Source organism: Prunus avium, chromosome 6 (assembly GCF_965620075.1).
Source record: "Prunus avium chromosome 6, drPruAviu1.hap1.1, whole genome shotgun sequence".
Classification (NCBI taxonomy): domain Eukaryota; kingdom Viridiplantae; phylum Streptophyta; class Magnoliopsida; order Rosales; family Rosaceae; genus Prunus; species Prunus avium.
In genome coordinates, this window is record NC_142289.1 from 23,992,143 (window position 1) to 24,010,285 (window position 18,143).

The 18,143-nt window shown below is 36.1% G+C and overlaps 1 protein-coding gene across 1 annotated transcript; it reads left to right on the top strand.

Annotated features, from left to right (window-relative positions):
• Nucleotides 1-9,100: 9,100 nt before the first annotated feature.
• FAS2 (Transducin/WD40 repeat-like superfamily protein) lies at nt 9,101-17,297 on the top strand. Its single transcript, XM_088255267.1, has 12 exons — nt 9,101-9,442; nt 9,745-9,856; nt 12,175-12,201; nt 12,340-12,412; nt 13,961-14,064; nt 14,158-14,372; nt 14,464-14,560; nt 15,587-15,659; nt 15,877-15,965; nt 16,058-16,196; nt 16,311-16,411; nt 16,513-17,297. The coding sequence occupies exons 1-12, from the start codon at nt 9,329-9,331 to the stop codon at nt 17,031-17,033; spliced, it is 1,665 nt and encodes a 554-aa protein (XP_088111393.1). The 5' UTR covers nt 9,101-9,328; the 3' UTR covers nt 17,034-17,297.
• Nucleotides 17,298-18,143: the final 846 nt, after the last annotated feature.

Here is an 18,143-nt window from a genome sequence, read left to right on the forward strand (position 1 = left end):
CCTATAAATAGGGAAGTTCTCTAAGCTTGTAATAACACCCCAAGGGGGGGAGCTCTCAAGCACTTCTCTAGAGCTCCCTTCCCTTATCTCCCTCAAATTCTCTTAATTTCCCTTTGTAGTTCTCAATTGTTGTAATATGATCATTTTACTAAATCTTCAAACACTTCCCAAACACTTCTCTATTCTCTTCCAAGCATTCTCCAATTCCTCAAACACATGTCTCTTCCCTTCCAAAGTTCTCAAAGTTCTCCAATTTTCCAAACACTCTCTCTTCCAAAATCCACAAAGTTCCCAAACACAATTCCCATTCTCTTCCAAATTCCCCATGTTCTCAAACACTTCTCCCATTCCTTCATCAAATTCTCTAAACTTCTCAAACACCCTTCTCTCCCTTCCCTAAGTTCTCAAATTCTCCAAGTTCATAAACATTCTCCAAACTTCTCAAACACTTTCTCCTCCCGTCTCTACGTTCTCAAATTTTCCAAGTTTCCAAAATCCACAAAGTTCCCAAACACCACTTTCCTTTCTTCTCCAAAAAGCCTACATATTCTCAAACACTCTCCAAACACTTCTCCCATTCCTTCATCAAATTCTCAATGTTCCCAAACACTCCTCCCTTCTCTTTCTCAAACACATCTCTCCTCTCTTCCAAAAGTCTCCAAATCTCTCAAACACATGTCTCAACCTTTCCAAAATCCTCAAAGCTCTCAAACACATGTTCTTCCAAAATCCTCCAAGTTCTCAATACTTTCTTCTCCCTCTCAAAGTTCTCAACACTTTCTTCTCTTCCTCAAAGTTCTCTTAATTTCCTTAATGTTTTCGTAGTTGTAATTTATTTTTCTTGTAATGTACATTCTTTCTTCTTGTTTTGTTTCTTTTGTTTTTATTTATGTTTTGTGTAGGAAAACTGAATTGGATCATTCAATCACCAATCCCTGTGGAATCGACCTCGCACTTACATACGCTAAACTATCAACGGTTCGTGCACTTGCGAGTATCACAAGTTGAGGATGCAGTTGAACCCATTTTGGTGCAGCTGAATCTACGCAATAAGGTACATATGATAGTACACGTCATGTACCGGGAAAAACAATCCAACGCGGGAATTGTTTGGCTGAACCACACAGAGGAATCCTCAACAACCATGTGGCTAGGGATGAGCCGTCAAATCGGGGGACAGGGCTCACCAGCACATATAGCAGAATCCTCAATACTCGTGCTCTTGTGATAAGTCCCACGCATGCAGACTACCCCCCTAAGGGTCAATGGTAACACCCTGTCAAGAGTGCCCGGGTTCTAACATATCCAAACCATAACCACAGTTTCCAAGTATCCATCAATTCCAAAATCAGTATCTAAGGGGGGTACATGAGATGGCATGCCATTGCCAAGATCCAAAATCCACTTTCATAAACTAATATATAATAAAGATACTACTCTCAACATCAATATATATATATAATAAAATAATACCCATGCTTCCTTTTTGAAAACCATATTAAAACCAAAATTAAGAAAAATCGAGACTAAATAAGCCCATTCAATTTAATTAATATTCAAATCACTATTCATATACTTGTCTCTAAAAATCCCACAAGACAAGATAATAAAATCCAAAACACCATATTTAAATTTCCCAAAACCATAGCCCATCAATATATACATACTAATTCCGACATTCTCAAAGATATTGCAATTCAAAGTCCAATAACCATATAAACTAATGCACCAAAACCAATATCCATAACATACTCAAAGTCACCATAACCCTTATTATTCACTTTCCAAGACACCCTTTTAAAACCCACATCGATATCCAATGTACCCACAACTCAAACACATAGACATATATTTGAGTGTAAACATGTAATCGACATTTAATTAGATCATTACTGCCACTAAACCTCTCTATCAAGCCATTAGTGAATTATAATAACAATCATCAAAATAAAGCGATAATAAAAATATTAATGATAACAACAATGATAATGATAATAATAATATTAATAATACTAACAAAAGTAATCCTTGGAAATCCCATAATCATATCTTCCAAACGCGTACCCCTAGACTAAGAGGTACATAATTAAGTCCCTGATGCGTTCAAGCTAATGCATAGAAATCTCTTTCTTTCTAGTTTATCATAGAATTTTAGTGAGCCTCTCGCCACCTACTTTATGTTCCATCTTATTCACATTTTGCTTAAACATATTGCTTGTTGATATATAATTTGACTTTTCCTAGCATATCAAAAGGCACAAATACATCTTGCATCACGAAATTTAAAATTCTTTCTTTCTAGTTTGGTAATGAAGATTTGGGAATTCGAACTTGAAATCTATTCCGAAAGACGGCACAGTTTCAAATCCAAAAGTTTCTAGAGGTCCAACAACATCTACTGAACACGTCATGAAAGTTTGGTCTCGATCGAGAGGTCGGATCGCTTGGGATCGCACGATCGGATGATCACCGTTTTACGTAATCTTTGAATCATTATTCGTAGTATCCGGGACTCCGAATCTTGATCCGTGAGTTCCTACATGATCATAGAGGTACCTAGATCAACATATTTGTAAATGGAGTCGATCCAACGGTCCGAATATATCGAACCCGGATAATGCCTAATATGCGTAAATTCGATCGATTGTCAAACGATAACCAATTCAAATCCGAGCATACCATCGTGCTCAGGATGACATGGGGAACATTTTAGAACCAAATGGGCCACCCAAACATGTCCCACGCGCCGTCACACGGGCTGGCAGCACGTGGGTGTCTTAAGTAAATTCTTGCGACCGGAAAATTCTGAAAACACCCTTCAATACCTATACCTATGTAATCAGGACAACGAGTTGAGCAACTTTTGTTCTTGGGCCACTGCCAAAAAATGACTGATACCCACTCATTTCCCCAAAATCCATCCAGATTAAAAAGTGACCAAAATAACCCTATCACCGAGGGCAAAATAATTTCATAATAATTAAATTAAATAATTTAAACTAATAATTAAAATTGGGTCAGGGTGTCACAACGAGAGCAACTTTGGGGCTAGTTTTCTCCTTCGTCATAGCTCTGTTTTCAGTTTGGTTTGTTGGGTTAGAAACTATAGGGAATAAGCTGCAAAGCCAATTCAATTGTGCCCAATTTCATTAACTTTTGGTTGGTCAAAATGTCTCAAAAAGTCTAGGTTTTAGTTTGGAAAAACAAGGAAAATTTGCATAATTTCAGGAGAATATGAACAGTAACTGAAAGCCAAGCCCACTCGCGGCTTAGGCCAGTGGCTACGCGAGGCGGCTGTTCTAACAGCCCCCTGTTGTGTAGATACAGCTGCACCAAAATGGATTCAGTTGCATCCTCAACTTGTGATACTCGCAAGTGCACGAGCCGTTCGGTAGTATAGCATATGTAAGTGCGAGGTCGATCCCACGAGGATTGGTGATTGAATGATTCAATTCATTTTCCCTACACAAAACAAAAATGAAAAAGAAAGGAAATAAATAAAACAAGGAAGAAAGAAAATAACTAACTCAAGCAGATAAGTTCCCAAGTTCAATTAGATTAACGGATTGATTCTAGCTAAAGTATGATTAAGCCATGGTGTTTGGTCATAACCTTGTGTTCCTAATTCCCTAATTTGATCATTTGTTGTCTAACCTAAAATTAAGCATTAGGAACCCATTAAGCATAGAAGAACAATTTAAACAACCAAGCATGTATCTAATCCCTGTTGTCGAATGTCCATACATACTCTTCCTATTCATAGTTCAATTCAAATTAAAGCATGGTGTATACTCTTAATTCAAACCAAGATAGCTAACATGCAAGCCTAAATGGTGATCAATCATTCAAACTAGCATATTAACTTATAAGCATAATGAATAAGAACATGAACCATAATTGAAACTTGGAAACTAATCAAACTTGAAACTAAAGAGAAGAATTTACATAATGAAAAGTAAAGTGGAACTAAGAAAAACTTAAGGAAAATTTCAGCACAAAAGATTTCATTACAACAATTGAAAACTAGAAAGAGAAACTAAGAGAATTTGAGGGAGAGAAGGGAAGGGAGCTCTAGAGAAGTGTTTGAGAGCTCCCCCCCTTGGGGTGTGTTTACAAGCTTAGAGAACTTCCCTATTTATAGGCCTAGGGGAAGTGAAAATCTGAATTCAATATGGCTAATGCATACAACACTTGTTTTATAAAATCTGAAATGGTTGATGCACTTCACCAATAGATCCCACCAGCAGCCCTAGCTCATCTTCATGTCACCATGACCAAGCTTCCAGCCAGAAATGATAGCTCATACCTAGCTCACCATGACCAAGCATCCAACCAGTACATGCTGAGGTCAGCATGACCAGCAACTTCAAGGGCTTACAACTTGGGCTTATCTTAATCAAATTAGGACTTTAAGCACTCGAAATTGAAGTTCAGAATGTCTTCTTTCCAGCCATATGTTATTTGGGCCAATCCAAGGTCGGAGGAAGACGTTAAGGCCGAAACAAATTGCTAACTCATTTTCCGCGCTGATAAGATCCATCCTGAGCATGGTTCTGTGTTTGCTAGGTAACGGACTCCAGATTTATCCAATGGGGCTGAATTTTGGATATGTTATAGTACACACCAATTGGAACAACTTTCATGAAGCATGTGGCCTCATTTGAGCTATGTAGGTTGTTGAAACAAAGCTTGCAATATGACCTACGGAACTGGACTGGCAGGGGGCTGTAGCCAAAATGAGTTTGTCTTTAAGCTCTTCATCCATTCATCCAAATTAGGCCTTAACATGCTTGAATTGCATGAATTATGCTCTCTAAAGCCATCATTATTACCTAAAGCTCAATGAACTGAAAGATAAACACAAAAAGGATTAAAAGCACAAGTTTAACTCAAAAACATAACCAAATCATAAGCTAGAAGGGTACAAAATGATATACAATTATGAACCGATCACCCCCGACGCCATATTTTTAGTCCATCCAACTTGATTTCTCGATTTGAGTCTCATGGTATACATTTCAGGTCGTTTCAAGGGTTGTAACTTAGAGAGTGTGCACTCTTTATGTAAAGAGAAAGAGTGTTTTTATAAAATTAGAATTTCTAACCTTATTTATGTTATATTTTTCAAATATAGGAACGGGTGGGAACCTGGCAACCTCCGAAGGGTAATTTCGTCATTTTAGCTTTTTGGACACAAGGTAGGGTTTCCTGATTTCCTGATGATTGGACTATGTCACTTTTAATCTTGGTGCTTATATGTAGTACTATAAATATGCATCTTATTGTTGCTTTGCTCGGTGAATATTATTTGATGTTATTTGAATATTATTATTGATGTTTTTCCGTGAATATTATTTGGACACACAACATTGACCACTTTAGCTGACCACCTTATGTGGCAATTGATGTGTCATGCCAAGTCAATTAATGAATGTCGCCATGTCAATTAAAAAACAAATTAACAAACCCTAGCGTTCCTAGTAAGTGGCCTCATGGCACCATCGATCTTTCAAAGAAAGATGGATCAAATTTTTAAGAAGTATGATAATTTTTGTAGTGTATATGTAGATGATATACTTGTTCATAGTAAAAATAAAAATGAACATGGAAAACACTTAAAAATGATTTTGAAAGAATTTATTGATAATGGTATAGTTATAAGTAGGAATAAAGTAGGGCTTGAAAAACAAGACATAGAATTTTTAGATATGTATATTAAGTCAAGAACTATACAATTATAAGAACATATAACTAAAAAAGTGTTAGAATTTACAGATAAATTAGAAGATAAAAAAAAATTACAAGCATTTTTAGGATTATTAAATTATGTTAGAAGTTTTATCTCTAATTTAGGAAGAAAGATTGCAGCATTGCATAGTAAAACCAGTAAAACATGTCAAAAATATTTTAACAGGGAGGATATTAAATTAGTTCAAAATATCAAACAATAACTCAACTTAAACCTTTAGCATTACCATTAGATAATAATTACAAAATAGTTGAGACAGATGCATCATCAATAGGATGGGCATGAATTTTATATCAAAAGAAACATAAAGAAGAACATAACTTTGAAGAAAAGGTTTGTAGATATGCATCAAGTAAATTTAGTGATATACAGGCTAAACTTCTAGCCACTGACTTAGAAATTTTAGGAGTCATTAACTCCCTTGAAGTATTTTCATTGTTTTTACATAATGAGATATTTACTATTAGAACAGATTGTCAGAATATTGTTTCTTATTATAATAAAATTACTACTAATAAACAAGAAGCCCGAAGATGGGTCAATTTTGTTGATTATATTACATGAAATGAATTTAGACAAATATTTGAGCATAGTAAAGGTATGGATAATACTTTAGTAGACATCTTATCCGGTATTATTCATTAACAGGTATGCAATATTTTGGAGCCTCATCCTCTGGCAACAAAAATAATGGTACACCATCACAGGGTGGTAATCCATTAAGCATGAGTAGTCAAGCAAGACTAGCAGTAAATACTTATTATTATAATGGAATTCCAGTACAAGACATCAGAAATCCTGCTTTAAAATATCGTACTCAAGCATCATTAGCCGATAAACAAAAAGTTCTTTTAGACAACTTTTGAAACATTAGAACTAATAATAAAAGCATGAGAAGAGGGCATGAAAAACTTATTAAAGCCCTTGAGCAAGAGTTTTTAGCATACAATTATGATTATAAAAGAGCAAAACAACAACTTTCTTTTTTGTAGGAAAAACATGAAGAGCGAAAGAAAGAGTATGATACAATAGTAAGAAATTTTAAAATTATTAATCTAAGATGTCAAAATTTAAGCATGATTTTACAAGAAAACGAGGCTAATGAGCCCAATTTACTTGAGCATAATAGAGAATTTTCCCTTGAGCAAAAATCTAAAAATTCATATTTTCTTCAAACCCTAGCTTGAGAAAGGTATAGATTTTTACCAAAATATATTAAGAGTCATATGATTAGATTAGAATATGAGCAAAATACATCTCTTCAGTTATACATTCAAGCTTTTCTTTTTAATTTAAAAAAATAATCCACATCATGGTATAAAAATTATTACTAAAATCTATTCTCATTATACTATTTATTTAGCTAGTATTAGCATGGTTGAATATAAAGAACTGCATTTAGAGCATAACCAAAAAACTATCACAATTACCCCAGTATTTTTAACAGAGTATAGTTATTTAAGTCCACTTTATATTAAAAATAGTCATCATTTAGATTCATTTTCCTCAAAATTAAAAGAAGTCATAAGTTTTTATATCCATCTTTGGAAGAACGTAAAATTAGATTTCACCAGAAACCCCAGAGTGGTTTCCAGTAGTATTTACCCAGATATAGCACAACATAGTATTATTATTTCTCATAATGAACTGCTTAGTCCGGCAGAATCAGTAAATATGAAGATCTCTACCAAGCAAGACATTCAAAAATACAGAGGAGCAACAATAGTTGAGCAACAATTGTTCAATGATGATCGTCTGAACCTCCTTCACCAATCCAACTTTATCAAGATTTATTTAGAAACTACATCCAAGAGACCAGATGACATATATGAATTCAGGATAAGCAAAACTGGAGCAAAAGTTTTTTATGAAATCTATAATCAGATAGCAGAACAAATTGAAGCAGAAGACAACGACAACTCATGCTGGAATAGCTTAGGATAAGAAGAGCTACACAATATAGACAACATGATGGAAGCATAACTCCATGTGAAGACCTCATCCTTTCACGTGAAGGATCATCCCAACAGGTGAAGTATAATTTCCAACCTTTTTGGCTCCATACGACATCATCTAAAAAGAAGAAATAGACTCCTTAGGCAATATAAAAATGAATAAGGGCATTAGTGTCCAAACACTATAATTTTGTCATTCTTTATAAATATTTGGGTATACTAGTGATTTGCCCCCTGAACTTTTACCTAACTTTCGATTGATCCCTTATCCATTTTTTATATAGAAAATTAAGGATATGAACTTCTTTTTTTCGCCAATTCCCCCCCCCCCCCCCGCCGTCTAAATCTGCAACATTTCATCCAATTTGTCGTTAAATATGAGGGCAAAATGGTCATTTTATATGTTAAAATAATTAAATACACAAAAAAAAAAAGAAATCTAAAATGAAAGAAAAAATATTTTAATAAGAGAGGGGCCCATCCAACCAATCACTCTCTCCCTCACCCCCACCCTCTCCACCTATTTTTTCTCTCGCCCCTCTACTCTCCCTCTCTCCATATGACTTCCAATGGTCCCTCCACCCTACCCCAACCCTCCCCTCTGTTTTTTCTTCTTCCCCACGACCTCCCACCCCAAATGCTATCCGATAGCATGAAGGTAAATACTATTAGATTTTATTTGATTTTGATATTTTTTGCAAATCCAAGTGTTTAAGATTGAATTTTTTGATGTTTTGGTTGATGGGTTTTGTGTGAATTTGGAAAAAGATTGAGATGGGAGGCTGTAAGGCACTTATAGTAGAGCCACTTATGCCTTATGATCAAGAATTTTACCTTTCGATTGTTTTTGAAAGGCTTGGATCGACTGTGAGCGTTTGAGTATGGAGGTATTGAAATTGACAGAGGGGGTGGGGGAGAAAAGAAATTGAGAGAGAGAGAGAGAGAGAGAGAGAGAGAGAGAGAGAGAGAGAGGAGGCGGAGATGGCAGGAAAGGGAGGAAGGTCTGTTAGGGGATGGTGGTGATGAGTCTGTGGGTGAAAGAACAGAAAGGGAGAGAAGGAGGGAAGGGTATGTGGATTGAAGGTTGTGGGGGTTGTGGGATTGGTCTTAGAGTAAAGGATGGTGGTTGTGGGGGAATGGGAGGAGGAAGGGAGGACATGGAAGGGGTTGGCATTAGGTTTACTATTTTTATTCAATTTTTTCCAAAAAATAATTTTTTTAAATGATTTAACTGAAAATTGGATGAAATGTTGAGAATTTAGACGGTAGGGGGGAAATTGGCAAAAAAAAGAAGTTCATATTCTTAATTTTCTAAAAAAAAAAGATAGGGGGTCAATTGAAAATTAGGTACAAGTTCAGGGAGCAATCACTAGTATACCCTAAATACTTCACTCATTTTTGGTTGAATAAAAAGTTCCCAAAAAATAAAAAATTGATAGTTAGCAAATTTTTGGGTACACGCAGAATTTCCCGAAACGATTCCCGCCAAATCGTAGTGCGCCGAACAACATATACCTCTCAATTCCTTCCCAGTAAGTAACCCTAAATTCCCTCCGTCTTCCCAAATTTGATTTAACAAAATAAAATTTAAAAAACCCAAAAAAAAAAAAACACAAGGAAGAAAATGAAAGGAGGCACAGTTCAGATCAACTGGCACGACACCAAGCCGGTACTAACCCTAGATTTCCACCCAACTTCTGGTACTCTCGCTACTGGAGGCGCCGATTTCGACATCAAGGTACTCACTTCTACTCTCTCTCTCTTCCTCTGCATTTTCACGAATCTAATGGGTGGGCCAATTAATATTGAAGCTTCTTCTTTTTTATTTCCGTGCAATTTCGCCTACTTTCAGCTCAAATTGTTGATTCAATGCAGCATCAGAGCCTTCCTTTTTGTTTTTCGGATAAAGGGTTTTTGGAAATTTTCTTTTTGTTATTAGGTTTTATTTAGCTTATTCGTAAGTGTTCATTTGATATACTTCCTGATGTCATTTAATTAGTTGTTGGACTAACTGTGTTCATTTTATTTAATTTTTTCAAGCTTTGGTTAATAAATTCGAGCGAAACACAGAAGAAACTCCCAGCAGCTTCATATCAAAATAGCCTTTCTTACCATAGTTCTGCTGTAAATGTCCTTCGCTTCTCTCCTTCTGGTAAGTGAAAACCTATGCCCTCCTCAGTGTTCTTTACATTTGTAATTGCATGAAACTTCATTTCATGATGAAATACTATGGAGAGTTCACTATTTCCTGGAAGATTACTAAGATGATAGCTAGCATGTCTGTTCTTCTTGCTTTGGTGTTTGTAATCCTGAGTTCTTCACAAAGATATTGATTATGAAGAGAGAATCAAGTTGCTGACTTTAGAAATATGTTTTTTGGTTACGTTTTCTTTCTCTCTTTCTTTTTTTCCTGTTTTGTTTCCACATCCACAAAGTGTAAGAGTAAAAGTTACATTTTCATTCGCTGTGTGCTAATGCCAAAGTTGTAATACCCATATTTCCATACCCACCATCATAAATTCAAGGAAACAACACAACTAGCGCAGTTAATTCGAAGTTGTCTTTCTTAATCCTATTCTTAGGAGATGAGAGCTCAGCATGATTGTAGGCGAGGACCAGAATTGTAGGATTGCGAGGAATTGTTTGTAAGCAAGGAGGGAAGTCTTCAAAGATCTTTAAAATAATTAAGCATACATACCTTAGCATTCTATTGGCATTGTACAGAGTTCTTGATCCTGTATTGTATGTTTTGGCCTTAACCTAAAGTTGAAGTCTAAATAATTGTCTTAGGTGCATAATATATACGCTCTAATGGGAGTACCAACTTCTGCTGATCTAGGCTAGTGATGGGCAATGGGTACCAACCATTGTCACCATCACCACCAACACCCCACCACTACCAGCACCACCGAATGCTTACCAATGTGGGCCAATGGGTATCCATTGCCCATCCCTAGCTGTAAAAAAAACCTTATATTTTGGAATGATTGAGCAAATTGAGCTGATTTGGTTTACCTAATCCAAGATTACTGAATGAGCGAATTTTGTTCATTTGATTAAGCTGATTTGGATGATTCTAGGAATTTTGCATTGGTGTTAATATGTAAGGATGCTATACAAGGGTATGCATATTACTCAGTTGAATCAATGAAAAAGATGATACCTTATCACTTGAATCAATGTAAGGAGGCTATCTGTTTTGTTACCCCTATCCTACTTTGACCACCAAAAAGAAAAACAATGAAATTTCTTCCTCTCACTATTATTCCTCACGTTTCATTAAATCTTCTATTTCGGATCTCATACCACTTGAATTATGTCTTGGTTATTGTCTTGCTCAGATGATCAGATCTTATCTCATTTGTCGGCTCGGTTTACTTCATTCCCTGTTGGTAACAAAACAGATAGCAAGGTCTTCCTCTTCTTTGGCTTTATACTAGTGTAAAAGTGAAGAGTTTTAATTACTATCAATTGGTCTGAGCTATCTAGGTTTTTGAAAGCTCGTAAACATGTTCTTATTCTGTTTGCAGCAAAATGGGAGTTGCCGATACCCTATTCTCCAGCTTGAGGGGGAGTCTCAACGACCATATGCTTAGGGATACTAATTTGGCTAATTCTATTGAGCTAATTTAGTTTATTTGGCGAGCTGATTTGGATGATTTCCAGTGTTGGTTTCTAAGAATGTTTCATTGAATTTTATTTGTTATGAAGCATAATTATTGGGATCTCAAGCCCCCCTATCGTGGAAAAGAAAATAAAGCAACGAAAAAAAAAAACAATAAGGGAAAGGGAGGGAGAAGAAAGAACTTCATTGGCAGAACGGAGCATCGATAGTAGACTCTAGAACATAGAAGAAGCTCGTATACTTTGAATTTTGAATCTTGAATCAAGATGGAAGAACGTGTTTCATGAGGAAGAAGTTTTAGGATTTAAGAGCATATCCAAGGGAGCGCTATCTAACTTTCAGCCAAATTTTTGCCAAATTTTTGCCAAGATACTAGAAAACTGGTATAGCTTAGCACTTTTGAAGTGGTTACTCCAGCCATGCGATTTTAGATATTCACCATATTTTTCATTACTTTTTTAACTTCAGCACTAGGAGCCGCTTTCTCTCTCCTCAAATTTTGGAGTCCACAGAGGCTAAGCTATTTTAGGAGCTAGATAGCTAGTATGGTACAGCCCTTTGGAGATGCTCTGAGTGCTGAGAAGTCTGAAGTCTGTTCTTTTCGTAACAGTGGGAATAAGAAAAAAAGGCTTATTCTAATGAAAAACCGAACTGTCTCTCACATACAAGCTGCAATTTTTGTACAGCATTGGCTTGTTGATGAAGATTGGCTTTGCAATAAAATGAGATTTCTTTTTTAATATTTAAAAAATTGAAGCTTGGAAAATTGTGTTATTGACACATGTTCCCTCATTACGGTTCTCTTTTATGGTGGAATTGATATCACTCCTTTGATGATGATGCAGGAGAACAACTTGCCTCTGGTGCAGATGGTATGAAGATCACTCATATTACTGAATTTATTTTTATATATACTTGACCATCTTTATTCACTTATTTTTCTAGTTCATTGTTCCCTTAAAGTACCTTTTCCTCTTTTTATTTATTTATTTATTTTTTCTATTAATCAGGAGGTGAGCTGATTGTATGGAAGTTGCATGCAACAGAAACTAGCACAACGTGGAAGGTCCTTAAGACATTGTCGTAAGAATTTAAATTCAATAGTTAACCTTTTGTATCCATTGGATATTTGTTTAAAGTATAGTTGGCAACACAGCAAGCTTAGGTGATTTAGGGCGGACCAAATCAGGGACGGGCCTATTGATCCTATGCATTTGACTCATGCAGTTTGAAACCAATGTGCTATGTGTATTCTAGAAAATAAATAGATCAGATATATATACATGCATACATGAAGCTTCAAGTGAGGATGTCCTCATTTAAGAAAAATCTGCGAACATCCTGATGTAGTACAGCCCGTAGGAATTAGATTAAGCACTCAAACAATAGAACATAGAAGAATATAAGAGACCAAGGAGAAGAAATATAGATCGAAAAGACGAGATAAAGGGCAGAAACAGTAGAACAAAGAAGAATATCGGAGATCTAGGAGAAGAAATATAGATTGAAGGGACGAAATTAGAGAGTTCTAGGAAAAGGCTTACTCAACATTCAAATCTCAATTTTAAAGAACTACATGGGAGTATTTATAGCAAACTAAAACCTAGACATAATAGGATACAAATCCCTTGCTTAAACTCAAATTCAAATAAAATAGGAAACTTAAAACTAGAAATCTGGAAATCTGGAAAAGTAGAAATCCTACTAGAATTTGGAAAACTAGAGTATCTAGGAAACTAAAAAATACATTAGGAAACTAATAAATTTAGGTCCTATGCGTCCTGCATCACCTACTATACTAGAATTTGGAAAACTAGAGTATCTAGGAAACTAACAAGTACATTCGGAAACTAATAAATTTAGGCCCTGCGTGTCCTGCATCACATCCTCACCCCAACACGTGGTCCAAATGGTTGGAAGCTTTTAACTTTTAGGTTCTCTTTCAAGGATCATCCATACAAAATATCCATTCAAATGGAAATTGTTTAGCCATTTGATTACAATCCAATTTTATTTAGTAGACACTTTGTGGGGCCCATTGTGCATTGTAGGTTGAGGATTGGAACCATCTATGGTTTAAGTCTCTACCAAAGGATCAACCTTGCAAAAAATGAACCTAATCCAAAACTATTAAGACATCTAATTGTTTTCAAATAAATAGACGAACATAGTGTTACCATTTTGGCTGAAATTACCACCCTTAATCAAATGATTGAATGGTTTTTTTATTTCGCTGATTCTTTATTTGTTTTGGCATTGATGATCATTTGACAGAAACTTAAAAGATAAGACTTCAGATTATTGAACTACAATGTGGAGTGGGCTCCACAGTGTGCCCCTTATATTCGAGGGGTCCTTCAACTAAAGGGGACTGTCCCAAAATCTGAGACTTAAAACCAAGAGCTTATTGGGCCTGATATAAAATGATAAGTAATATCTGTTAGATCCAGGCCCTTAAGGTGGATAATGTGAATTCATTCTAGTTTTTGTTGGTTTCGACCTGGTAGTCTGGCATGTTGGAGTTCAATTTGAGATGTTGGATTTCAACCAAAGTATCAGATATGAAGGCCATGATAGTTTATTGTAATTTGTAACTGTTTAGAGCTTTGTACCTGACTTTTTCTGTTATAGATTTCACCGCAAAGATGTGCTGGACCTCCAGTGGTCTACTGATGGTGCATTTCTCATCTCTGGGTCAGTTGATAATTCTTGCATCATATGGGATGTGAACAAAGGTAAGAAAGACATTGCCTAAGCAGCATAACTATAACAAATCTGTTAAATTGTCAAAAGATTCAACTCTAATTTTTCTTATTTCTATTCCTCAGGTTCTGTCCATCAGATTCTGGATGCCCATTCCCATTATGTTCAAGGTGTGGCATGGGACCCATTGGCCAACTACGCTGCTTCCCTAAGTTCTGATAGAACTTGTCGCATTTATGTCAAAAAAGCTCAATCAAAAGCAAAAGGTGCCGAGAAGACAAATTATGTTTGTCAGCATGTTATTTCAAAGGCTGAGCCTCCACTGTTGGATGATTCTAAGGTTAGAAGTTTGTATTCTCTACGTATTTCATTGATCCTAAGCATAGATGGAATATACATGTTCTTAGCCTCTTGTACGTTTTTATATGCAGTCTGCAAAATACCATCTCTTTCATGATGAGACGTTGCCATCTTTCTTTCGAAGATTAGCATGGTCACCTGATGGATCATTTCTACTTGTTCCAGCAGGTAGTTCGCCTAATTGTATGCTCAGTGAACTGTGGACTTATGTAGTCTAATTCGCTCACCGCAATGGTTGGTTTTCCAATATAACATTGTATATTTGTTCTCCCCATCCAACCTTTTGGTTGGCAAATATTGTGACTGAAGTATTGAGTAGAGCCTTATCTGAGGACTGTAACAGAGCTTGCTTCAGTAGCATTGCCATTGGGTTTGTCTACTTTGGGCAAATGTAAGTTTGTTCCATTATTATAACCTATGAGATGGATAGACAGTGCTATTCTCCTGAATTCCACATCGGTTATATGTTGGAAAGATCTAGGGTACTTAAGTAAGGTCTATGAATTCAGATAGCACTTTTGGAGCAAGCCTTGGGTCATCACAAATGTTATGGGAGGAACTAGTCCAATGCCTACATGAGACTCAAGAGCCATGATTATGATGACATCTCCTCGGCAGTGAGGGAAAAGGGAAATAGGCCAAGGCTTAAAGGATGAGAAGCTGGGATACCCCTAAATCCCACATTGTCTATGCCTTGGGAAGTTTTATAGTACGTAAGTCCTTTCAGTTCAAATGTCACTTTTGAGGATGCCTTGGGTCGTTACAGATAGTGTGCTGCTAGGATTCAGTTTAACCGATTACCTGATTGAGAAGCAGAAAGACATTAAGGGTCTTGTCCTCTCCGATATTAAACACTGATTGTAAATATTCCAAGTCCCTTTGATGTGATGGCCTTAAATTTGTTTTTCAGCTTTTCTTGAATAACAAACATCAAGTGTGGGGGAGAAATAATTGGAAAGAATCTTTGGATCTTTCTTTTTATTTTTTATGGGTTTGTTTAAATTTATTTTAGTATTTTTCTTGGTGAAAACTGAAAAGGATAATCTGAGGTTTTCAGTTTAGGTTATTTCTGTTCCTGAAAGAAGTTAGCAATTATCACAAGCTTCTGAAGCCTAACTCCCTACTATCGATTATGACCACTTATGTTTAGTTCCATTACAATTTTTTGTTGACATAAGAATCTTCCAATTTCAGGTTCCTACAAAATATCATCTGCACCGGAGACAATAAATACAGCTTATGTATTTTCTAGAAAGGACCTTTCAAGGCAAGTCAGAGATATTACCTTTTAGTTCGGAATATTGTTGTCTTAAAATGATTCATATGTATATTATGGAATAAAAGTCCAGCCTGACATCCCTAGATTTCTAGTTGGGCATCATAGCATGATCCTATGCTTTTCAGTGTCATAACTGTCAAGCAAATGAAAGTTTGAAGGAAATTGTCTTCTTACATTTATATTCTCAAGTTTCATGTTAATGCAGGCCTGCTCTACAGCTCCCTGGTGCCTGCAAACCTGTTGTAGCAGTTCGTTTCTGCCCTTTGCTCTTTAGCCTGCGGGGGTCAAATCAATGTACTCATGCTGGTTTACATTGTTATTTTGTAAAATATATTGTAGCTTTGTTGGTTAATTATAGTATTTAACAGTCTTTGGTGAATCTGCAGCCGGGTTCTTTAAGCTTCCCCATCGTATTGTTTTTGCTGTGGCCACTTTAAATTCTTTGTACATTTATGACACAGAGAGCGTTCCTCCAATTGCAATCTTTGCTGGTCTTCACTATGCAGCCATAACAGACATTGCATGGTAAAATTTGTGTCAGTTTTCTGCAAGAAACTATTTTTTGGTGCTTATATTGATTTTGACTGCCGATAATGTTTCCTGTAATTTAAATTGCTGGTACTTTTTGTTGTTCAAAAGGTCACCCAACGCCCAATACCTAGGATTGTCTTCTCAAGATGGTTACTGCACGTTGGTAGAATTTGAAAATGATGAACTGGGATCACCTATCTGCTCATCAGGTTTTATATCCTTCCATTTCCTAAATGTTTCATCACTTCTTTTTATCCATCATTTCTTCCACTGTTTGGTTCATCATGGTTCCTGTTTCATTTTGCTCCAGAGGTAAAGAAAGTCATGCATGACAAGAACAAAAGCCCAGTTCAGAAGCCAGAGGACATGAAAATTGAAGCTACTAAAAATGATTGCCTTGTCGCTGAAGATAATGGAAGAACTGTAGAAGAAAGGAATCAACAAAAAGAAGCTGAAAGGAAAGAAGAGAGAGTCATGGGTGAACAGAATAAAAGGCCAGCTGAGAAGGCAGAGGACATGGTAATTGAATCTACTGCAACTGACAGTCTTGTTGCAGCAGATAATGGAAATTCAGAAGCAGAAGGGAATCGAAAAACAGAAGTAGAAACGAAAGCAAAAGAAGTCGTTGATTTAGAGAACAGAAGTCCAGTTGAGAACCCAGAGGACATGGTAGTTGAAGTTACTGCAAATGATTGTCTCGTTGCAGCATATAATGCAAAATCAGAAGCAGAAAGCAATGAAGGGATAACAGAATCTCAAAGCTCAATGAAGACTGCTACTGTGAATAAGCCTACCAAAAGGCGTATTACACCTATGGCAATCGACCCGTGATAGCTACCATTCTCACCTCTGTACATTTTGTAATCAATTTAATCTTTCACTTGCTGGGTGCTGATTTCTCAGCCCTTTTCAATTGTAGGATTCAGTGTACTAAATTACTGATGCTAGAAAGAAGACCCTTCCCTTCCCTGGGAAGTATAATTTCTGTTATTTCACTTTTGATCCTATATGGATGTTGTAGAACCCAAAGCGAATTGGAAGCCTATTGACTATTGACTATCGACTAGAAAATTTCAATTTTCAATCCTATATGAATCTTGGCTAGTAAATGTGAATCCCATACAAATCTAGGCAGTTCATGCATATCCAGATGATCCTTGTGGGTCTCATTTGTCTCTGAAAGTGTAGCACACCAATGGAAAATGCCTTGTGTGTGTGTGTGTGTGACCCAAGGATACCTATTTACTTTTGACGGGTAATCTCTGGTTGTTAAACTGTATGTATGAAAATTGAACCAGTACCATCCAGTCTACCGCAAGGAGCAAGAATGTAACCATTTATGTGGCAGGGGTGTGTGCATTTGCCCCTCAATAAAAAAAACAAAAAGATAATTACCTATTGAGAATGCCAGCCCCATTCTTTCTCCTCCCACATTTGGTTTTGTTATATTTTAACAGAAGTTACAAGTTATTAAGGAAACCAAACTGACTAAACCAATAATTTGGTTTGGTTTGGTTAGGGTGAGTTGTGCCTAAGCCATATCATTTTTTCTTTTGAATTTTGTTAGCCCAATTATAACAACAAAATTATATAACCTGTCTTTTTTAATTTTCCAACACATCAAACATCCCAAAAAATTGGCCAACAGAGTCTAGCATCCTCTTTCTTGAATTTAACAATGTTCTCAGGTTCGAATCTCTATGACACCTTGGCAATGTGTGAGAAAATCTCCCTTCCCTTACATAAATTTGACCCAAAAAAAAAAAAAATCATCCTAAAATTGAATTTAACAGGCCATCAAACTTCAAATTTCAGTAACAACAACAAAATTCCATAACCTACTAATCTTTTTCATTTCCCAGCACATTAAACATACTAAAATTGAATTCAACCTGTCATCAAGTTTCAAAACTCAACAACTAATATAGTAACAAACCAAAG